The sequence below is a fragment of the Oncorhynchus keta genome, chromosome 28 (genome assembly GCF_023373465.1).
Source record: "Oncorhynchus keta strain PuntledgeMale-10-30-2019 chromosome 28, Oket_V2, whole genome shotgun sequence".
NCBI classification, from domain to species: Eukaryota; Metazoa; Chordata; class Actinopteri; order Salmoniformes; family Salmonidae; genus Oncorhynchus; species Oncorhynchus keta.
The window spans coordinates 7,338,426-7,363,474 of NC_068448.1; the positions used below are offsets into that span (position 1 = coordinate 7,338,426).

At 41.3% G+C, this 25,049-nt stretch overlaps 1 protein-coding gene and 1 long non-coding RNA gene across 3 annotated transcripts in view; both read left to right on the top strand.

Annotated features, from left to right (window-relative positions):
• The window catches only part of LOC118360639 (solute carrier family 25 member 33), a 34,899-nt gene extending 31,281 nt beyond the window's left edge, over window positions 1-3,618 (top strand). The window contains exons 5-7 of the mRNA XM_035739897.2: window positions 641-707; window positions 1,756-2,036; window positions 2,392-3,618. Of these exons, the coding sequence (XP_035595790.2) occupies window positions 641-707; window positions 1,756-2,036; window positions 2,392-2,594 (551 nt within the window). The 3' untranslated portion in view covers window positions 2,595-3,618. The remainder of the gene's footprint in view (window positions 1-640; window positions 708-1,755; window positions 2,037-2,391) is intronic.
• Window positions 3,619-12,634: 9,016 nt separating this feature from the next.
• Window positions 12,635-20,858, top strand: LOC127913148 (uncharacterized). 2 transcript variants are annotated; one of them, XR_008084897.1, is made up of 3 exons: window positions 12,635-13,321; window positions 13,560-13,987; window positions 20,191-20,858. It is a non-coding gene; the product is annotated as an uncharacterized LOC127913148 (long non-coding RNA). The 2 variants fall into 2 exon arrangements; XR_008084898.1 differs by having other exon boundaries at window positions 13,630-13,987.
• The last annotated feature ends 4,191 nt before the right edge of the window (window positions 20,859-25,049 follow it).

Genomic DNA, 25,049 nt, shown 5'->3' on the forward strand with positions numbered 1-25,049 from the left:
TAGGTTCTATGCCTGCTGGGTAAACCATGTAGGTTATATGCCTGCTGGGTAAACCATGTAGGTTCTATGCCTGCTGGGTAAACCATAGGTTATATGCCTGCTGGGTAAACCATTAGGTTCTATGCCTGCTGGGTAAACCATGTAGGTTATATGCCTGCTGGGTAAACCATGTAGGTTCTATGCCTGCTGGGTAAACCATGTAGGTTCTATGCCTGCTGGGTAAACCATGTAGGTTCTATGCCTGCTGGGTAAACCATGTAGGTTATATGCCTGCTGGGTAAACCATGTAGGTTATATGCCTGCTGGGTAAACCATGTAGGTTCTATGCCTGCTGGGTAAACAACAGTTTTTGTTGCGCCCAAATGTGGCGATTATTATTATTTCTTTTTTTTTTGACATTTTTTTTTGACATTTTGTCCACTAAAAAATATATATATATATAATACACATATTTATTATATAACTATGTGTTGTCTAATGATTGAATTTCTGCTCTGTCAGGAATCCTGGAGGATTTGCCCTATATGACCTTCTGTTCTTTCCCTGAACTCCCATCCAGAGATATAAAATGAACTCTGTCCCTTTCTCTTGCTCCATCCAGTGATATGACACAACTCTCTGTTTCTACTTCCTGTTTCAGCCTTTGTTACAAACTCCCTCATGAACCCCGTCTGGATGGTTAAGACCAGGATGCAGCTGGAGAGGAAGTATGTACATTTTATATTAGTCAACAGTTCTTCCTTGTTTAATTTTACTTTTATTAAGTCTCTTTTTAAAAGCTTTTTACAGGCTTTAAATGCAGACATATTTTAGATACTAGTTTTGTACTAATGGAGTCAGAACATTCATTAAAGAGTTTCTGTAGGTAGTGTGTAATTACAGTTCTGTCACCACCACCATTTTAATGTGATCTTTGACGGGCCCCCATCTTGGCTGCTGTCCTGTCCTTGGGTTACGCAGTTTGCGTGGTGTAATGTGACCGGGCAGATCCATAAATACCCTAGCTGCTGACGCATTAGGCTGCGTTGGAGGAAGAGGCTATATTTACACAGAATCTGTATCCCAAATGGCGCCCTATATAGGGACACTACTTTTGACCAGAAACATGTTCCAAAGTAGTGACCCTATGTAGGAAATGAGGTGGCGTTTGGAACGCATGGAGCAATAGAACTATGGGAGGTCACCGATACGGGGACACGCATGTCTGGTGACCTAGTGTCCTATTTACCCTGCAGACTTGTTCATATAGGTAGTCACTCAAACTATAGTTAACTAGTGGGGAGGGAGGGGTTATTTGGTAGATGGAAAAATAGGAATATATATTTAAATTGTATCATGCCATACGCACATTTCATTTATTTTTTATTTTTTTCCATTTTTATTTTATTTTTTTAAGTAACAGTGGACATTACAATACAGGATGTCTCTTGATTATTTGTCACAAGACTGGAGTGTGAGGTATGACACTTGTTCTGCTTGAGGTTGTGTTGTTTACTGGGTATTGTGCCCCTGACACCTCTGTTCTTGGTCATCTGCGTTAGGGCACACCTTCACAAAAAAATATAGCAAAACCATTCTTATAGAACAAGTTCAAATAGTAGGTTACCACCCACAAAATGCCGTTCCTGCAGGAAAATGTTTTTCTGATCCAATTTAACCTCTTCTCTAAATCTTCTGCCAAAAACATACTTTTTTGACACCTGCTGATGTAGTTTTTTTTTTTTTTAGATCAATACTGACCGTCTTTTCCTCCAGGGTACGAGGGGAGAAGAAGACGAACGCGCTGCAGTGTGCCCGTTATGTTTACAAGACCGAGGGCATGAGAGGTTTCTACCGGGGTCTGACGGCGTCCTACGCTGGCATCTCCGAGACCATGATCTGTTTCCTCATCTACGAGACGTTGAAGAAACGCCTGAACGAAGCACGCTTCACGTCGCCGAACAGCGAAACGGAAAAAGGGGCGTCGGATTTCCTAGGCCTGATGATGGCGGCTGCCTTCGCTAAGGGTTGTGCTTCCTGCATAGCCTACCCACACGGTAAGCATGGGGATTCATGGGTAGGAATCAAATAAATGCTACGGTATTAACTTGTCATACCACACCTCAAACTACAACAACACACATTGACGTAAGAGGCAAAACAAGCTTTTAATTGACGACGGCCCGATCTACAACTGTCTACTGTACAGTAGCACAGCATACACCCATGACTCAATGTTAACTTGAGTGAGAAGCCTTTAGTAAAACTCAACATCTGGGATTATGTTGAGTTCGTATCTGGGATTCCGTCTTTAGTCAAAATACTCTGTAGACCGCATTCAGAATTAGAATTAAAAAGGTAATTTATCTTAATTTCTCTCCTCTCTCTCTCTGCGTCTCTTCCATTCGTCAGAGGTGATTCGGACAAGGCTGCGAGAAGAGGGCAGTAAATATCAGTACTTCTTCCAGACAGCCCGGTTGGTGGCAGTGGAGGAGGGCTACGCTGCGTTTTACAGAGGACTCATTCCTCAGCTTATCAGACAGATCCCCAACACAGCCATCGTCCTCTCCACCTACGAACTCATTGTCCACCTGATGGGAGACTCCTCGCAGTAATCGACAACAACAACAATGACGACCACAAAACATGGTAGCTAAGGAAAAGACCAGTTTTGGTCGGCCCATCCTAGATGGAAGGGCAACACAATGTAGTTATATCCCAAGGCACATTGGGAAAGAAAAAGACAATTGTGAAATTGCAGAATTTCTGTTTTGTTGGAAAGACTGGTTTAGAGACTGTTGGTTTCTCTTGAGGGAATTTGAAGGCAGGTTTTACTGTTATCCAATGAACTGTAACTGATTTTTAGGATACATCCTAAATAGCAAACTATCCCCTATTTAGTGCACTACTTTTGACCAGGGTCCATAGGGCTCTGGTCAAACGTAGTGCACTTTATAAAGGGGCCATTTTGGACTCTATAATAAAACTTTTTTTTTTTTTTCATTGAAGCATGTTATTTAGAAGTTGTTCAGAAGAATTTAAACTCCTCAAGAATTGTGGTACTACTGACAGGACAACTCTAGCCTGAGTCCCAGATCTGTTTGTGTTGTATCGCCAACTCCATTGCTGTCATGAGTTGAGTTGGCAAGACGGCACAAACGTATCTGGGATTCAGGCTAGGACCATATGCGAATAACTGTAGTTGTTTTCATACAAGATAAAGGGGTCATCTGAATAGAAGAGTATTGTTTTAAATTGGAACTAAATTATTTTGTATTGTTTTGTTATTATGTTGTCTGACTTTCTCTGATGCTTATAAATGTTTAATGTCCAAAAGATCAGTCAAGGTCTTGGGCTACAGGTTATATAATTTTATGCTAATTAAGGAAGATCAAGGCATAGCTAGAATTGTTCCTTGCGAGCCACCACACACCATCCATCATGATAGTTCCTGCTTATTCATTTACTACCGTAGTGATTTTTGAAGTGTAATTTTTAATTATTTTCCATGACAAATACAGGTTAATTTATATATTGTGTTAGAGAACATAATCGTCTTTTTTTCTTTTCTTTTTACACTATAATGACAACGAGAAAGCTTATTTGACCAGTGGCTCAATAAAATTCGGCTTAAGTGTTCGGTTCATTGTTTTTGAATGGTGTAAAACTACAGTAATCTGGTTGAGAAAGATGGACTGAACTAGTGGTGTTAAGATTTCACTTGGTGGTTTACTGTAAAGGTGCTGACTATGTTAACCGGGTTTCCTCACAGCTTCACAAATCAAACCACACTTACATAAATTATTTTCACTTGATTGAACCACTATGCCTGATTGAGATTATTACATTACTGTACTTTGAAGGGTACATATTAGCGATTGTCTATTCATCTTTATCTAGTAAAATACTGTAAAGTAGTACATTTAGTGGATTTGGAATGCAATCCCATGGGGTTTGTATCCAGTCTTAACATTTTAATTGTGATTATAATATACTGTATCAGTACTTATCACTATTCATACAGTGAATGAATGAAAAATGTTTTCATGTCAAATTGCCAATTGGCAACCAATCATTTATGGGATGAATTGACACAAACAAACTTTACAATTCACGGAGGTAATTTGGTGGATAATTCGTCTTCCGGGTGTTCTCTGCAGGGTGCATTGCATAAAGAGTGAACCAATTCAATACATAATAGTAAATAAGGTTATCAAACAAAACTAATTATATCACCTAGAGCAGTAAAATAATATAACCTCGGCAAAAATGGAAATGTCCTCTTGTTTCATTTCAGGAAACTTAACGTGTGTAAATGTGTATCAACAACAGACCCAAACTGAACCAGTTCCACAGACATGTGACCAACAGAAATTGAATAATGTGTCCCTGAACGAAGGGGGGTCAAGATCAAAAGTAACAGTCAGTATCTGGTGTGGCCACCAGCTGCATTAAGTGTTGCAGTGCATTTCCTCATGGACTGTACCAGATTTTCCAGTTCTTGCTGTGAGATGTTACCCCACTCTTCCACCAAGGCACCTGCATGTTCTCAGACAGAAATGCCAGCCCACACCATGACTGACCCACCAGGTCCCAAACCGGCTCATGCTGGAGGATCCGGGCTCTTGCTGGCCATGGCAGAACTCTGACATTCCTGTGTTGCGAAATCACGCACAGACGAGCAGTATTGCTGGTGGCATTGTCATGCTGGAGGGTCATGTCAGGATGAGCCTGCAGGAAGGGTACCACATGGGGAGGAGGATGTCTTCCCGGTTTGCACAGCATTGAGATTGCCTGCAATGACAAACGCTCAGTCCAATGATGCTGTGACACACCGCCCCAGACTATGACGGACCCTCCACCTCCAAATCGATCCCGCTCCAGAATACAGGCCTCGGTGTAACTGCTAATTCCTTGATAAATGTGAAGCAGACCATCACCCTGGTGAGACAAAACTGTGACTTCAGTGAAGGGCTTTTTGACAGTCCTGTCTGGTGCCAGCAGACGGTAGGTTTGTGCCCATAGACTGCTGGTAATGTCTGGTGAGGACCTGCCTTACAACAGGTGTTTTTCTGAGTCAGTAGAAAGGCCTCTGGTGTCCTCTTAAGTTTTCATAACTGACCTTAATTGCTTACCGTATGTAAGCAGTGTCAAACCGTTCCACAGGTGCATGTTCATTAATTGTTTAGGGTTCATTGAACAAGCATGGGAATCAGAGTTTAACAATGAACAGTTTTTACAATGAAGCTCTGTGAAGTTATTTAGATTTTTACAAATTATCTTTGAAAGACAGGGTCCTGAAAAAGGGACGTTTCTTTTTTGCTGAGTTTACATCTGTACAAATACAGAAAAATTAAGCGAGGCATTTGAACCCTGTCTGAACCCTGAACCTCTGTCTGAAGGATGATGGTCACGCATAGAGAATCCTAATTCCTTTTTAAAATTAATTTTTTATCTTTATTTAACCAGGCAAGTCAGTTAAGAACAAATTCTTAATTTCAATGGGGTGAACAGTGGGTTAACTGCCTGTTAGGGTAATTTCGACAGATTTGTACCTTGTCAGCTCGGGGTTTGAACTCGCACCTTCAAATTACTAGTCCAACACTCTAACCACTAGTTGCTATCCTGCCGCCCCATGTAGTCACATGTTTGACGTCACAGAAGTGTGACCTCTGATCAAATAAAATACCCTTTTATTTGATCCAACACTTTGTAGACGACCAGTGAAATGCTCACAGGCCTTTCCCAACCATGAGGAAGAGAGGAAAAATACAGACAAAAAATAGAAAAAGAATAACACAAGGAATAAATATTACATTTACATTTACATTACATTTAAGTCATTTAGCAGACGCTCTTATCCAGAGCGACTTACAAATTGGTGCATTCACCTTATGACATCCAGTGGAACAGCCACTTTACAATAGTGCATCTAAATCTTTTAAGGGGGGGGTGAGAAGGATTACTTTATCCTATCCTAGGTATTCCTTAAAGAGGTGGGGTTTCAGGTGTCTCCGGAAGGTGGTGATTGACTCCGCTGTCCTGGCGTCGTGAGGGAGTTTGTTCCACCATTGGGGGGCCAGAGCAGCGAACAGTTTTGACTGGGCTGAGATATAAATATACAATGATAACTTGGCTATACACACTAGGTACCAGTACCGAGTCGATGTGCAGTGGTACGAGGTAATTGAGGTAGATATGTACATAAAAATCGAATAAAATTGTATTTGTCACATGCACATTCACCTTACAGTGAAATGCTTACTTTACAAGCCCTTAACCAACAATGCAGTTGTAAGAATAAAAAAAAAATGTAAGAGATAAGAATAACAAATAATTAAAGAGCAGCAGTAAAAAAAAAACAATAGCAGGTTACCGGTGTCGAGGTAATTGAGGTAATATGTACATGTTGGTAGTTATTAAAGTGACGATGCATATAACAGAAAGTAGCAGCAGTGTAGAAGGAGGTGGGGGGGGGGCATTGCAAATAGTCTAGGTAGCCAAGTCTCATGGCTTGGAGGGTAGAAGCTGTTTTAGATGCCTCTTGGACCTAGACTTGGTGCTCCGGTACCACTTTCCATGCGGTAGCAGGGGGAACAGTCTATAACACGGGTGGCTGGGGTCTTTGACAATTTTTAGGGCCTTTCTCTGACACCGCCTGGTATAGAGGTCCTGGATGGCAGGAAGCTTGGTCCCAGTGATGTACTGGGCCGCTCTCGTTACCCTCTGTAGTGCCTTACGGTCAGAGCCCTAGCAGTTGCCATACCAGGCGGTGATGCAACCCGTCAGGATGCTCTTGATGGTGCAGCTGTAAAACCTTTTGAGGATCTTAGGACCCATGCCAAATCTTTTCAGTCTCCTGAGGGGGAATAGATTTTGTCATGCCCTCTTCCCAACGGCCTTGGTGTGCTTGGACCATGTTAGTTTGTTGGTGATGTGGACACCAAGGAACTTGAAGCTCTCAACCTGCTCCACTACAGCCACGTCGATGAGAATGGGGGCGTGCTAGGTCCTCCTTTTCCTGTAGTCCCCAATCATCTAATTTGTCTTAATCATGTTGAGGGAGAGGTTGTTGTCCTTGCACCACACGGTCAGGTCTCTGACCTCCTCCCTATAGGCTGTCTCATCGTTGTCGGTGATCAGGCCTACCACTGTTCTGTCATCAGCAAACTTAATGATGGTTTTGGAGTCATGCCTGGCCACAGTCATGAGTGAACAGGGAGTACAGGAGGGGACTGAGCACGCACCCCTGAGGGGCCCCCATGTTGAGGATCAGCGTGGCGGGTGTGTTGTTACCTACCCTTACCACCTAGGGGCCGCCCGTCAGGAAGTCCAGGATCCAGTTTGCAGAGGGAGGTGTTTAGTCCCAGGGTCCTTAGCTTAGTGATGAGCTTTGAGTGCACCATGGTGTTGAACGCTGAGCTGTAGTCAATGAATAGCATTCTCACATAGATGTTCCTTTTGACCAGATGGGAAAGGGCAGTGTGGAGTGCAATAGAGATTGCATCATCTGTGGATCTGTTGGGGCGGTATGCAAATTGGAGTGGGCCTAGGGTTTCTGGGATGAGGGTGTTGATGTGAGCCATGACCAGCCTTTCAAAGCATTTCATGGCTACAGAGGTGAGTTCTACGGGTAGGGAGTAATTTAGGCAGGTTACCTTAGTGTTCTTGGGCACAGGCACTATGGTGGTCTGCCTGAAACATGTTGGTATTACAGACAGACAGGGAGAGGTTGAAAATGTCATTGAAGACACTTGCCAGTTGGTCAGAGCATGCTCGCAATACACGTCCTGGTAATCCTTCTGGTCCTGCGGCCTTGTGAATGTTTACCTGTTTAAAGGTCTTACTCACATCGGCTGCAGATGTAAGTAGGGATAAAGTGACCAGTCAACAGGATAGATAATAAACAGTAGCAGCAGCATATGTGATGAGTCAAAATAGTTGCAAATAGGTGAATGCAAATATTCCAGGTATCTATTGGTTAACTATTTAACTAACTATTTTGCAATATTATGGCTTGTGGTTAGAAGCTGTTTAGAGTCCTGCTGGTTCCAGACTTGCAGCATCGTTACCACTGCTGTAGCAGTGAGAACAGTCTATGACTTGGGTGGCTGGCATCTTTGACAATGTTAAAGGCCTTCCTCTGACACCGCCTGGTATAGAGGTTCTGGATTGCAGAGAACTCAGCCCCAATGTACTGGCCCGTACGCACTACCCTCTGTAGCACTTTACGGAAGCAGTTGCTAAACCAAATGGTGATGCAGCCAGTCAAGATGCTCTCGATGGTGCAGCTGTAGAACTTTTTGAGGATCTGAGGACCCATGGTGTATCTTTGCAGCCTCCTGAAGGGGAAGAGGCCTTGTCTCGCCTTCTTGATGACTGTGTTGGTCTGTGTGGACCATGATAATTCCTACCAGTGTGTTGTGAACGACATTAGCTTGAGCAGCAATAGTAGAATCTGTGGTTCACCTTCAAAATAAAAGTCCCCCATTGAAACTGATGCAAACGGATACAAATTGTGGAATCACTGGACTAGATAATGCAAAAACAAGGTTGGAATGTTGTTATATAAATTAAACAAAATACAAAAATAACAAAAATGTAAATCAGTTGAAATCGCACTGTGGATGTATTTCAATTCAGAATTGCATTGGGGGCATAAAGAAAGACTGACCTTTCCAGTCAGCCTATTGTGTGTATTGGACATACATACTGCACTGTACAGCCTAACCTATGGATTGAGCACCCATGAAATGGGTTATCAGCCTACTCAGGGACACCAACAGAACACAAATATGTAGAGTTTACACCTATATTAGCTTTGCAGCTCTTATTGCAGAGCTTTGACTGTGGGAATTGACCTCACTATTCAGCCTATTGTGCATATTGACATTCATATTACACGGTACAGCTTTACCTATGGATCCAAGCGGAGACAATCAAGGACGCCACCTCAAGCTGACTGCCTGGCTGCCCTTGGTGGAAACGCCTATTTCTGCACTATGGACCTCACACATGGGTTCTACAACGTCCCTCTACATACATTTATTTAAAATTTCAGTTCAATTTCAGTTCATTTTTAATTTGCAAATACATTAATTAAAAATCCTACAATGTGATTTTCTGGATTTTTTCCCCTCATTTTGTCTGTCATAGTTGAAGTGTCCCTATGATGAAAATTACAGTCCTCTCTCATCTTTTTAAGTGGGAGAACTTGCACAATTGGTGGCTGACTAAATACTTTTTTGCCCCACTGTATGTGGAGTGGAGCAGTTTAATGCATAAGGGGCAGCACAACACTTAATTTACAGATGTTGTTTGTTTCTTTATCAGAGAATAAAAGATCAACACCAATCTGTTCTTGTAAGCCGATCAAAACACAACGCAGAAGCCGGTCTACACCAGTCAACATAGTAGGCTGGACATTGCAATACACAATGTTTAACTGGTGAGCTTAATGTTCATTGCAACGGTTTCAGAGTCCCGCAGTAAGAGTTACAATGCTAATATACAGTTGAAGTTGGTAGTTTACATACACCTTAGCCAAATACATTTAAACTCAGTATTTCACAATTCCTGACATTTAATCCTAGTAAAAAATTCCTGTTTTAGGTCAGTTAGGATCACCACTTTATTTTAAGAATGTGAAATGTCAGAATAATAGTAGAGAGAATGATTCATTTCAGCTTTTATGTCTTTCATCACGTTCACAGTGGGTCAGAAGTTAACATACACTCAATTAGTATTTGGTAGCATTGCCTTTAAATTGTTTAACTTGAGTCAAACGTTCCGGGTACCCTTCAACAAGCTTCCCACAATAAGTTGGGTGAATTTTGGCACATTCCTACTGACAGAGCTGGTGTAACCGAGTCAGGTTTGTAGGCCTCCTTGCTCGCACACACTGTTTCAGTTCAGCCCACAAATTTTCTGTGGGATTGAGGTCAGGGATTTGTGATGGCCACTCCAATACCTTGACTTTCTTGTCCTTAAGCCATTTTGCCACAACTTTAGAAGAATGCTTAGGGTTATTGTCCATTTGGAAGACCCATTTGCGACCAAGCTTTAACTTCCTGACTGATGTCTTGAGATGTTGCTTCAATATATCCACATAATTTTCCTACCTCATGATGCCATCTATTTTGTGAAGTGCACCAGTCCTTCCTGCAGCAAAGCACCACCTCCGTGCTTCACGTTGGGATGGTGTTCTTCAGCTTGCAAGCCTCCCACTTTTTCCTCCAAACATAATGATGGTCATTATGGCCAAACTGTTCCATTTTTGTTTCATCAGACCAGAGGACATTTCTCCTAAAAGTACGATCATTGTCCCCATGTGCAGTTGCAAACCGCAGTCTGACTTTTTATGGCGGTTTTGGAGCAGTGGCTTCTTCCTTGCTGAGCGGCCTTTCAGGTTTTGTCGATATAGGACTAATTTTTACTGTGGATATAGATAGTTTTGTTTCCTCCAGCATCTTCACAAGGTCCTTCGCTGTTGTTCTGGGATTGTTTTGCACTTTTCGCACCAATGTACGTTCATCTGTAGGAGACAGAACGTGTCTCCTTCCTGAGCGGTATGACGACTGCGTGGTCCCATGGTGTTTATACTTGCATACTATTGTTTGTACAGATGAACGTGGTACCTTCAGGCGTTTGTAAATTGCTCCCAAGGATGAACCAGACTTGTGGAGGTCATCAATTGTTTTTCTGAGGTCTTGGCTGATTTCTTTTGATTTTCCCATGATGTCAAGCAAAGAGGCACTGAGTTTGAAGGTAGGCCTTGAAATACATCCACACCTCCAATTGACTCAAATTATGTCAATTAGCCTATCAGAAGCTTCTAAAGCCATGGCATCATTTTCTGGAATTTTTCAAGCTGTTTAAAGGCACAGTCAACTTAGAGTATGTAAACTTCTGACCCACTGGAATTGTGATACAGTGAATTATAAGTGAAATAGTCTGTCTGTAAACAATTGTTGGAAAAATGACTTGTGTCATGCACAAAGTAGATGTCCTAACCGACTTGCCAAAACTATAGTTTGTTCACAAGAAATGTGTGGAGTGGTTGAAAAAAATGAGTTTTAATGACTCCAACCTAAGTGTATGTAAACTTCCGACTTCCAACTGTATAGTGCCCTATGTCAAAGCTCTGCAATAAGAGCTGCGAAGCTAATATAGGTGTAAACTCTACATAGTTGTGTTCTGTTGATGTCACTGAGTAGGCTGATAACCCATTTCATGGGTGCACAGTCCATAGGTTAAGCTGTACATAGGTCTCGAAAAACTCTAGGCGGCATTCTGACTTCTCTCCCTACAGTTCTCAGCCATTAGCTTTGCACACGACTGCCTCATATGATAACTATATTACCAACGCTGTGTTTTAGCGTTTGGGAACATCAATAATCGTTGCTTTTTGATAACGGCTTTCAAAACATATGGCCCTTATCTTTCATCCGAGATAAGGAATCCTTTAAATAAAAAATATATATACATTTACTGTAGCAGTTTTGCACAGATCAACAGAGTACCAGAGTATGAGTCATAATACCCCCAAAAACCTAGCAGTCAAATAAGGAAATAGTTCCAATCTAATTTTCCACAATTCATTTCTGCTATAGAGAGTTTTAGAAACACTTAAAATAAGGGCTGTTTCGTGTAGGCTTACGTGACGTTTTGATAACCAATTTACAATTTACTCTCAGATTTAAAAAATGCTAATTTCCCTGTTTGACCGCTAGATTTTATGGGTATTGTGACACCTCCACTGTGGGTCTCTATACAGCTACAGGTGCCTCAAGACTAAACTACGTTTCTGCTCCACTTCCCGAGTTACGTTTACGCGCAGTTGTTCGGATATGTAAATATGGGAGATGCATTCAGTTGTACAACTGACTAGGTATCCCCCTTTCCCTATTATGTGTAATGGAACTGAAATGGTCCACCCACACAGACAGTGTGGTGAAGAAGGCACAACAGAGCCTCTTCAACCTCAGGAGGCTGAAGAAATTTGGCTTGGCTTGTAAGACCCTGACAAACTTTTACAGATGCACAATTAAGACCACAATTAAAACCATACTGGCAACTGCACAGTCAAAAACTGCAGGTCACTTTACTAGTGTTTACATACTGCTTTACTCATCTCATATGTATATACTGTATTCTATTCTACTGTATTTTAGTCAATGCCACTCCGACATCGCTTGTCCTAATATTTATATATTTCTGAATTCCATTATTTTATTTTTTAGATGTATGTATTGTTGTGAATTGTTAGATACTACTGCACCGTTGGACCTAGGAACACAAGCATTTCGCTACACCCATCTACTAAATATGTGTAAGTGATCAATACAATTTGATTTGATGATCAAGGACTAGGCATATAAACCCCCAACGCAATTCTGAATCCAAATACATCCACAGTGCGATTTGCACAGATTTTTCTTGTAAAAAAATTAACTTATTATTTTGTTTTGTTGAATATATGTAACAACATTCCAAACTCGTTCACCATTATTTACTCTAATTGTGGCATGATTCCACTATTATTTAAAAATCAGTTTACATGTTTCATTGGCGGCCATTTATTTTGAAGGCGAACCTCCGATTCCACTATAGTTGCTCACGGTAATTTAGTTCCCAAAACACTGGTATAATTTCGTACGTAATTACGTAAATGCAACGCCAGGCGGATATGTGTCTTGCTAGTTTTTTCCGAAATATTTTTTTAAATGATTATTTTTTTAATTCAAACAAATCTTTCGAAAGGATTCCCTGATAGCTTGACGTGATTATATATCGATGACCAATAATACTGTATCTACATATTGAATAATTTAATAATAATGTATGCTTTTAACTATAGAACTTTCGCGTTCTTTAAAACAAGGTTTTGTAGTTAAAGAATATGAATAGTTACGACATGGGAGTAGTTTTCTCGGTTTGATATTTTGTATAATGTTTGATATACGTTATGAAATGTGAAAGGAAGGACCGGGACGGACCTGAAGTTAGCCAGCTAAACTAACCAGGCATGATCAAACAGTGTCAGTGACTGAAGACATGTAGCTAGATGCCTGACAGCGAGTAGGTATGTTATAGTCAGCTGTACTACAGGCTAACACGCCGAAATCCTTCAGATAGTATTACGGTAATTTGACTAGTTAGTCAACTATAGTGGTCTCAAGTTGAAGGTCTCCACTCCACTTTTGGGTGCAGTTTGAGTAGACCGCCCCCCCCCGAAAACCGCATCAAAGCTCAACTTCAGCAGAATCATCTCTCGAATTGCGGTCAAATTAAATGATGACAAAGATGCTGAATATTCTACTTGACCTTGCAACACTAGTAGGTCGGTGATCATTCGATATTTTTTTTTACATTTTCTGTGTGGTATAATTTGTTAATTTTAGAATGAGCTAGTTTAAGTATTTCAATATGCTTGTGTGATGAGTTAAGTATCAGAGACAACCTTGAGTACTGATACTGTAACAGCTAACATCAATATGACTGCTTTTGCTGAAGTATTGTCAAGATTGGAGATCAAATTTACAGTTTTTCTCACTCTTTCTCTTGCTGTTCCCATAAAGGCTGTGCTCTTGTTGTACAGGCTGTGCTCTTGTTGTACAGGCTGTGCTCTTGTTACTTGGGATGGGGTAGGTGCAGACGGTGTGTCACTCAGAATAATTCCAGCTGCAGATGGCTTTTCGTTCATCCGTCTAGTCCGTGGGGACAGTGACTGTGCGGGGCGCGTGGAGCTGCTCCAGGGGAATCAGTGGGGGACAGTGTGTGACGAAGGCTGGGACCTGACAGATGCTGACGTGTTGTGCAAGGAGCTGGACTGTGGGCTGGCTGATAAAGCCGTCCGTGGAGCTGCGTTTGGAAGGGGCACCGGAGAGATCTGGCTGAAGCATCGTCAACTGTTCGGGCCAAGAGACGAGCCTGACGCAATGTCCCAGGGTCGTCAACGGGAACCCCACCTGCACCCATGATAATGACGCTGGGGTGAAATGTTCAGGTGAGACTGAGTCCCAGGAGTATAGCCTGGTACCAGATCAGTTGAAATGGTTTAAACAGATCTGGGGAAGCCATGCTTCAGGAGGTAAAGACACCTAAAATAGTTTTTTGTTGTTGTTATGGGACAGAAAACATTTCCACGTTGGAATGTAATTAAGTAATACATATTAACAATAGTAATGTTTTAAGAATTTATAATATGTGTGTGATGTGTTTGTACAGTGCTTCCTCAATTTATAGTTGCATCATACCATGGTGTAGTGTGCGGTATGCGTTACAGTGCTTGCCGTTAATGCTCGTTCAAACCACCAGAGGGCATCTTTGAGCACTTCTACTCCATTTATTAGTAAGGGCTTTTGAAGCTGAGCAGAGATCATCACCATGCCATGCAATTGTGAGTAGAGGTCGACCGATTAATCGGAATGGTCGATTAATTAGGGCCGATTTCAAATTTTCATAACAGTCGGTAATCGTCATTTTTGGTCACCGATCGTTGTACTCCACGAGGAGACTGCGTGGTAGGCTGACTACCTGTTAAGTGAGTGCAGCAAGGAGCCACGGTAAGGTGCTAGCTAGCATTAAACTTATCTTATAAAAAACTATCAATCTTAACATAATCACTAGTTAACTACACATGGTTGATGATATTACTAGTTCAACTAGCTTGTCCTGCGTTGCATATAATCGATGCGGTGCCTGTTAATTTATCATTGAATAACAGCCTACTTCGCCAAACAGGTGATTTAACAAGCACATTCCCGAAAAAAGCACCGTCGTTGCACCAATGTGTACCTAACCATAAACATCAATGCTTTCTTAAAATTAATACACAGAAGTATATATTTTTAAACCTGCATATTTAGCTAAAAGAAATCCAGGTTAGCAGGCAATATTAAACTAGGGGAATTGTGTCACTTCTATTGCGTTCATTGCATGCAGAGTCGGGGTATATGCAACAGTTTGGGCCGCCTGACTCGTTGCAAACTAATTTGCCAGAATTTTACGTAATTATGACATAACATTGAAGGTTGTGCAATGTAACAGGAATATTTAGACTTAGGGATGCCACCCGTTAGATAAAATACGAAACGGTTCCGTATTTCACTGAAATAATAAAAGTTTTGGTTTCCGGAAATGATAGTTTCCGGATTTGACCATATTACTGACCTAAGGCTCGTATTTCTGTGTGTTATTATGTTATAATTAAGTCTATGATTTGATATTTGATAGAGCAGTCTGACTGAGCGGTGGTAGGCAGCAGCAGGCTCGTAAGCATTCATTCAAACAGCACTTTCGTGCGTTTTGCCAGCAGCTCTTTGCTGTGCTTCAAGCATTGAGCTGTTTATGACTTCAAGCCTATCAACTCCTGAGATTAGGCTGGTGTAAATGATGTGAAATGGCTAGCTAGGTAGCGGGGTGCGGGCTAAAAGCGTTTCAAACGGTGACGTCACTCACTCTGAGACCTTGAAGTAGTTGTTCCCCTTGCTCTGCAAGGCTTTTGTGGAGCGATGGATAGCGATGCTTCGAGTGTGGCTGTTGTCGATGTGTTCCTGGTTCGAGCCCACGTAGGGGCGAGGAGCGGGATGGAAGCTATACTGTTACACTGGCAATACTAAAGTGCCTATAAGAACATCCAATAGTCCAAGGTTAATGAAATACAAATGGTATAGAGGGAAATAGTGCTATAATTCCTATAATAACTACAACCTAAAACTTCTTACCTGGGAATATTGAAGACTCGTGTTAAAAGGAACCACCAGCTTTCATGTTCTGAGCAAGGAACTTAAATGTTAGCTTTTTTTACATGGCACATATTGTACTTTTACTTTCATCTCCAACACTACTGTTTTTGCATTATTTAAACCAAATTGATCATGTTTCATTATTTATTTGAGGCTAAATTGATTATTGATGTATTATATTAAGTTAAAATAAGTGTTCAATCAGTATTGTTGTAATTGTCATTATTGCAAATTAAATAAATAAATAAAAATCGTCTGATTAATCGGTATCGGCTTTTTTTTGGTGTGTCTTCCAATAATCGGTATCGGTGTTAAAATCATAATCGGTTGACTTCTAATTGTTTTTTTTATTGATTTATTTCACCTTTATTTAACCAGTTAGGCAAGTTGAGAACAAGTTCTCATTTACAATTGCGACCTGGCCAAGATAAAGCAAAGCAGTTCGACAGATACAACGACACAGTTACACATGGAGTAAAACAAACATACAGTCAATAATACAGTATAAACAAGTCTATATACAATGTGAGCAAATGAGGTGAGAAGGGAGGTAAAGGCAAAAAAGGCCATGGTGGCAAAGTAAATACAATATAGCAAGTAAAACACTGGAATGGTAGTTTTGCAATGGAAGAATGTGCAAAGAAATAAAAATAATGGGGTGCAAAGGAGCAAAATTAATTAATTAAATACAGTTGGGAAAGAGGTAGTTGTTTGGGCTAAATTATAGGTGGGCTATGTACAGGTGCAGTAATCTGTGAGCTGCTCGGACAGTTGGTGCTTAAAGCTAGTGAGGGAGATAAGTGTTTCCAGTTTCAGAGATTTTTGTAGTCAGTTCCAGTCATTGGCAGCAGAGAACTGGAAGGAGAGGCGGCCAAAGAAAGAATTGGTTTTGGGGGTGACTAGAGAGATATACCTGCTGGAGCGTGTGCTACAGGTGGGAGATGCTATGGTGACCAGCGAGCTGAGATAAGGGGGGACTTTACCTAGCAGGGTCTTGTAGATGACATGGAGCCAGTGGGTTTGGCGACGAGTATGAAGCGAGGGCCAGCCAACGATTGGCAACAATTTCGGCAGATAAATTTAGAAAGAAAGGGTCCAGATTGTCTAGCCCGGCTGATTTGTAGGGGTCCAGATTTTGCAGCTCTTTCAGAACATCAGCTGAATGGATTTGGCAGAAGGAGAAATGGGGAAGGCTTGGGCGAGTTGCTGTTGACCGGGGTAGGAGTAGCCAGGTGGAAAGCATGGCCAGCCGTAGAAAAATGCTTATTGAAATTGTGAGTACACTTCATGATTATAATGGAATTATATATTTCATTTTTGGTCAATGGGAAGCGAAAGGGGAGAAGATCAAGCAAGCCAAATCCCAACATGGGCAGAATATTGCATGAAATATTTGGATGGTTAAAGGCCGACATTTGGTCGTTTCAATTACATCTGGTTATTTCAATTCAAATGTGACTGGTTCCATTCTACATTCTCTTGTTGATATTTTATTTAGGATTATTTTAGTGGTTTCACAGCGCTGTATGGGTTTGACAGGCAGAAGTTAGAAACTTCAGCACCGCGTAACAAGAAGATGCCCCATCCCTCCAGCTAATTGGGCTACTTTTGCAAAAAATGTTCTTCTCTGAGTGAGGGAAATGCTGTAAATCAAGATGCTACTTTCTGTTGTTGTCATCTGTTCGGTAACATAACATAATAATTCATTCATTCATCAGCAGGATAAACCCATTCCTGGCACTATCCCTTTGTAAATGAATGGAGCTGTGAATGTTTCTGTCTGAGAGTCTCTCTCCTCTCGCACTATAGTCCTGCATCCGGACAAAAAGAATCAGCTGGCGGGTAGTTGAGAGAACTTGAGTAATGGCGCAATTACACCTCACGTGGACTGACGATAAAATAACAAAGAGTGGTTGCTCGTCTATCATGGAGTGGGACAGTACCCAGCGCAAAACTGCAGATAACATAAGGCCAGCTATTGTGAAAGAATACATGGGGCTCTTGTTGAATTCCTCTCGCTTCAAAGAGACCAGACGAGTCTTTATATGTATTTCACTGCACCCCTCACTCTATTCAAGACCACATTGTCTGCCTCCATATGAGGCTTTCATTTAGGAAGGTCATAAAAAAACATGGATACTAAGACGATGTATTTCAAAAGAACAGAATAGCATGTTTTGAGTTGTATTTATCTTTGCTTAGTAACCGAGGATATATGGCTGCGTCATCGACTCATTCATTTAGCAGACACCAATCGCGTATATTCAGTCAACACACCTATTTTACAGTAAGAATTTAATGAAAAATGAATAACATTTTAGTTTATCTTTTAAAAACATTATAGTGTAACAACAGTTATAGTTAGTCATATTCTACAGTCCAGTTACAGCTTCTTCTGACAAAGTAAAAAAAAAAAAAAACGTGTATTTGTCCAGGTGTGAGCCTTTGTGCACATGGGACAGAGGAAGGACAATTCTTACACTGTTGTTCTAAACTCAATCATCATTATTCAGTTTGTTCAAATATATTTGTGAAGTCATGTGCACAATTTTCAGTTTCTATCTGGTTTTCACCCATTCATCAATTGACGTCATTCATTCAGTGAAACACTGATTCAACCACAAAGACCAGGAGGGGGGAGGTTTCCAAAACCTCGCAAAGAAGATCACCTATTTGGTAGATGGGTAAAAAAAAATATCCCTTAGAGCAGGTTGAAGTTATTTAATTACACTTTGGATGGTGTATGAACATACCCAGTTACTAAAAAGATACAGGTGTAACTCAGATGCCTGTGAGGAAGGAAACTGCACAAGGATTTCACCATGAGGCCAGTGGTGAATTTTAAAATAGTTACAGAGTTTAACGGCTTTGATAGGAGGAAACTGAGGATGGATCAACAACATTGTAGTTACTCCACAATAAAACCTAATTGACAGAATTAAAAAGGAATCCTGTGTATAGAATTTTTTTAAAATGCATCCCGTTTGCAACAAGGGACTGAAGTAATACTGCAAAAAATGTGGCAAAGCAATAATTTTTTTTGTCCTGAATACAAAATGTTACATTTGGGGCAAATACAACACAACACATGAGTACTGAGTACCACTCTCCATATTTTTACGCATAGTGGTAGCTGCACCATGTTATGGGTATGCTTGTATTTGTTAAGTACTGGGGAGTTTCAAGAAAAAAAAGAAACGGAATGGAGCTTAGCACAAGCAAAATCCTAGAGGAAAACCTGGTTCAGTCTGCTTTCCACCAGACACCGGGAAATAAATTCACCTTTCATCAGGACAATAACCTAAAACACAAGGCCAAATCTACACTGAGGTTGCTCATCAAGAAGGCAGTGAATACTTCTGAGTGGCCGAGTTACAGTTTTGACTTAAATCTACCTCTTAAGAATCCGTCCCCCTTTTTTTCAATTTTCACCTGAAATGACACGCGAATCTAACTGCCTGTAGCTTAGGAACTGAAGCAAGGATACTCATATTATTGATACCATTTGAAAGGAAACACTTTAAAGTTTGTGTAAATGTGAAATTAATGTAGGAGAATATAACACATTAGATCGGGTAAAAGATGATACAAAGAAAAAACCAACCATGTTTTGTATTTTTTGTTGTACCATCTTTGAAATGCAAAAGAAAGGCCATAATGTATTATTCCAGCCTAGGTGCAATTTTGAGTTTAGCCACTAGATGGCAGCAGTGTATGCGCACCGTTTTAGACTAATCCAATTAACCATTATATTTCTGTTCAAAATGTTGTATCAAGACTACCCAAATGTACCTAATTGGTTTATTAATAACTTTTCAAGTTCATAATTGTGCACTCTCCTCAAACAATAGCATGGTATTCTTTCACTGTAATAGCTACTGCAAATTGGACAGTGCAGTTGAATTAACAACAATTTAAGCTTTCTGCCAATATCAGATATGTCTATGTCCTGGGAAATGTTTGTGTTACTTACAACCTCATGCTAATCACATTAGCCTATGTTAGCTCAACCATCCAGTGGGGGACCCACCAATCCTGTAGAGTTTTTAAATCTATGGCAAGACGTCAAAATGGTTGTCTAGCAATGATCAACAACCAATTTGACAAGAGATTGAATCATTTTCAAACGAATAATGGGCGAATGTTGCACAATCCAGTTGTAGAATGTTCTTCGAGTACTACCCAGAAAGACCTCACAGCTGTAATCTCTGCCAAAGCTGATTCTAACATGTATTGACTCAGGGGTGTGAAAATCTCATTGTAAATGAGATTTCAGTATTTCATTGTCAATAAATAGGCAACATTTTCTAAAAACATTTTTAATTATGGGGTATTGTGTGTAGATTGGTGAGGAAAAAAGATCAATTGAATCCATTTTGAATTCAGGCTGTAACATAACAAAATGTGGAATAAGTCAAGGGGTCTGAATACTTTCTGAATACTTTTTCTGTCTCCCTGACAGGTACACTGTCGATGCCCACCCTGTCCCTTGCTCTCCCCTCACACCGTCTTATCTCCCGGGGAGGTGGTTCGCTTCAGCTGTACTGTGCTACCGAGCCACCACCTGAATGACTTCCACCTGTATAAGAGAGGCACAGCCACCCCGTTGAGGACTCAGCAGGTGGCCTTTGCCCAGTCCAGGGTGGAGTTTACTCCGTCAAACCAGAAGACTCAACAGGGCAGCTATAGCTGTCTGTACAGGATCAAGGGTATCCCTCCCTCCTCCTCCATGCTTAGCTCTCCACCCAGCAACTCTATCAACATCACTGTGGGTGAATCATCTAGGGCCTGTTCAGTTAGAGGAAGATGGAAGGGATTTGCTCCAATGGAAGAGGAAAAAGGGATTTACTATAGTATGCTTTAAAGTTCATTAGGGCACAATGTAGAGAAATGTTTTTGACACATAAAAAGGGACAACTTTTAAAATATGTTTATTGGACGAGTTCAGGACAGGTAGTACTGCCTCGTTTCACTCTGTTCTCCCTACTGAACTTATCTTTTATCATTTTGGTTTTGTCATGAGATCCTGACATCTTTTCCAGTAACAAAGAAGAAAACGACTGACTTTGTTTTTTTTGTCATTTTGATCTGTCCTGAAACTCAATGACGGGTCAAATTGATCCACAACCCCATCTCGTCAGTGGAGCTGCTCACCCCTCGGCACTGGTACAACACGTCCACCGAGGCTCCCACAGGCTCTGGCATCAAAGGCCACAGCTTCAACATCACCTGCTTCAGTGAGAAGCAGTATCCTGGAGGTAGCTTAATTGATTGATACATTAATTGATTTGATTTATAAAAATAAAAAAAATCATAATAATACTAATTGGTCTGGTTTATTTTGATATTAAGCCTAGGCCTGGACTAAATAGCCATTTCAATGGAGATTCTCCAATAAGAAAGCTTTTTAGTCTAGTGCTAAGCTGTCTCAGGAAAACCGTCCCATATAGGCAAGAACAAGCAGTACATAGCTACATTTACAAAAACTATCCAGGATAACACAATTGTTTTATTTCCTTTATTGAGGTTCCTTCCAGCTGCGTCTGATCCGTTCCAACGACACGGTACGCCAGTCGCTGCCCGCCCTCACTCCCGCTGTCACCTTCAGCTTCTCAAACGCACAGCTCTCCAACGAGGGCTACTATTACTGCCTCTATATGGTCCAGCTTGACGGGAGAATCTTCGTGTCCCGGGAGAGCCAACCGCTTCCTGTCTCCATCAGAGGTGAGGGCAGGTCAGTCAGCATCTACGGCAGGGATGAAGCCCTCGGATCAACTTCCCCCAAAATAGTAGAATAGAAATAGAATAGTAGAATAGAAATAGAATAGTAGAATAGAAATAGAATAGTAGAATAGAAATAGAATAGTAGAATAGAAATAGAACAGTAGAATAGAAATAGAGCAAGGGGAACTACTACTTCAAAGTCTCAGAGCAAGTGACGTCACCGATTGAAACGCTATTTAGCGCACGCCACCGCTAACTAAGCTAGCCATTTCACATCCGTTATACATACACAAGGCATCTACTAGAACCTGGTAGAATCCTGCATTAGAACATGACAGCAACACTTGTAGGTAGATATGTTAAGCCATCATACATATACCAGGCACACTGTAATGAACACTACAATCAACTAACTATAAAAGGACAATGACCCTATGGGACACTTTGGCTTTTCTAGGCCAGTTCTCATGACAAAAAATCAGCTACAACTGAAGAGACTGGACATGAATTTGACTGAGCACTAAGTTCCAATGCCAATGATTTTAATTGTTAAATGATGGTTGAATAAGACTGACGGTCAGTTAAACTTTTTCACTATTGACCTCAACAAGAGAACAGCGGACACTTGTTGGACTGAAGATTGATTCACTTTAAGGCGTCAGCATACTTCAGTTCGGCAAGGCAACCGAACGAGTGTGGTCGCGTACTCCCTTAAAAGACCTTCGCTTGAAAAACAAGAGGCAGTAGTACTGTTTGTCCAGTTTGAGGCGCCGTTGCCAGTATACACTTCCTCACAATAGTCTGAATTAATCTAAGATACAGTAACTAAAGAAATCTGCATTAGTAGCACAATTTCTGACTTATTTAACATTCGTTTTTACTTACACGTGTATGTTGACTCCATATGTTGTTTTAATTTTTGGCATACTTTTCTTAGTGGATGTACAATCGCCGCGAATTGAATTATGGGGAGTTTCAGGCCCCGAAGTGAACATGATTGTACACAAGCTTTTTTAAAATTTTACTTAAATGTGATTTTTTATTAACAACAAATCAATACATAAAGCACATGAGGGAACACAAGCATACATAGATTACAAACACTCGTCTAAAAACGAGGGGCTGACGTTGCAAACTTCCCTTGCTAATCATTTGGACCGCCCTCCAAGATGGTGACGGGGATTCCCCCAAGGGCATAAGGCGAGGGTCTCTTTTATGAATTGGAATCGCAAACGTCGTCTCTCGTTGAATGATAACAGACTTTACGGAATAATCTCTGCTATTGATCAATCACCGACGAAGGTGTTCGGTTCGCCTAAAAAAAATGTGTGCATGAACAACATTCAAAAACGTCACAATTGTCATAATATAAACACAAACTTCCGAACTGTTTCGGTTTGTAAGCATGTGGATGGATGCTTTCAGTCTGGCAGCAACCACTCCTGATTGGTGGAGTAGTTTGATAGCCTGGTCCCAGATCAGTTTGTGCTGTTTTGCCACGGTTGGTAAGACAATGACCACAGGAGTGCGCAACATGGCATAAACAGATCTGGGACCAGGCTAGCCGTTTTTGATGATACTGGTATTCAGACAAAGCTTTGACTGTGAAATCAATTTGTTCTCTTCATGTCTCTTGTTAATACGTTGTGTATTTACACTATTTATTCGTTTAATCCATTTATTTTTATTTTACACAATTGTAAATTAACAGGAGGCTACATCAAGGATCATGAATTGTTGTTTTCACAAATAACAGTCCATGATTAGTGAGATAAATGTGTAGTTATGTTTCAGTAGAGGTGACCCAAGCGACCATAGTTAGGAGGGGTAGCACAAACAGAGCTGGGATCATCTTGCTGGTAGTTATGATGTAGCCTCGGAAGCCCAGGATCAGATCGATCTGGAAGTTAGAATTTGCAAGACTAATTGATGTCCATCTCCCGTAGAGACTGACTTGCTGATGTCCATCTCCACTAGAGACTGACTAGCTGAAGTCCATCTCCACTAGAGACTGACTAGCTGATGTCCATCTCTAGTAGACTGACTAGCTGATGGCAATCTCCACTAGAGACTGACTAGCTGATGTCCATCTCCACTAGGGACTTACTAGCTGATGTCCATCTCCACTAGAGGACTGACTAGCTGATGTCCATCTCCACTAGAGGACTGACTAGCTGATGTCCATCTCCACTAGAGACTGACTAGCTGATGTCCATCTCCACTAGAGGACTGACTAGCTGATGTCCATCTCCACTAGAGGACTGACTAGCTGATGTCCATCTCCACTAGAGACTGACTAGCTGATGTCCATCTCCACTAGAGACTGACTAGCTGATGTCCATCTCCACTAGAGACTGACTAGCTGATGTCCATCTCCACTAGAGACTGACTAGCTGATGTCCATCTCCACTAGAGACTGACTAGCTGATGTCCATCTCCACTAGAGACTGACTAGCTGATGTCCATCTCCACTAGAGACTGACTAGCTGATGTCCATCTCTAGTAGACTGACTAGCTGATGTCCATCTCCACTAGAGACTGACTAGCTGATGTCCATCTCTAGTAGACTGACTAGCTGATGTCCATCTCCACTAGAGACTGACTAGCTGATATACATTTCCACTAGAGGACTGACTAGCTGATGTCCATCTCCACTAGAGACTGACAAGCTGATGTCCATCTCCACTAGACTGACTAGCTGATGTCCATCTCCACTAGAGACTGACTAGCTGATGTCCATCTCCACTAGAGACTGACTAGTTGATTTCCACAAGACTGACTAGCTGATGTCCATCTCCACTAGAGACTGACTAGCTGATGTCCATCTCTAGTAGACTGACTAGCTGATGTCCATCTCCACTAGAGACTGACTAGTTGATTTCCACAAGACTGACTAGCTGATGTCCATCTCCACTAGAGACTGACTAGCTGATGTCCATCTCCACTAGAGACTGACTAGCTGATGTCCATCTCCACTAGAGACTGACTAGCTGATGTCCATCTCCACTAGAGACTGACTAGCTGATGTCCATCTCCACTAGATACTGACTAGCTGATGTCCATCTCCACTAGAGACTGACTAGCTGATGTCCATCTCCACTAGAGACTGACTAGCTGATGTCCATCTCCACTAGAGACTGACTAGCTGATGTCCATCTCCACTAGAGACTGACTAGCTGATGTCCATCTCCACTAGAGACTGACTAGCTGATGTCCATCTCCACTAGAGACTGACTAGCTGATGTCCATCTCCACTAGAGACTGACTAGCTGATGTCCATCTCTAGTAGACTGACTAGCTGATGTCCATCTCCACTAGAGACTGACTAGCTGATGTCCATCTCTAGTAGACTGACTAGCTGATGTCCATCTCCACTAGAGACTGACTAGCTGATATACATTTCCACTAGAGGACTGACTAGCTGATGTCCATCTCCACTAGAGACTGACAAGCTGATGTCCATCTCCACTAGACTGACTAGCTGATGTCCATCTCCACTAGAGACTGACTAGCTGATGTCCATCTCCACTAGAGACTGACTAGTTGATTTCCACAAGACTGACTAGCTGATGTCCATCTCCACTAGAGACTGACTAG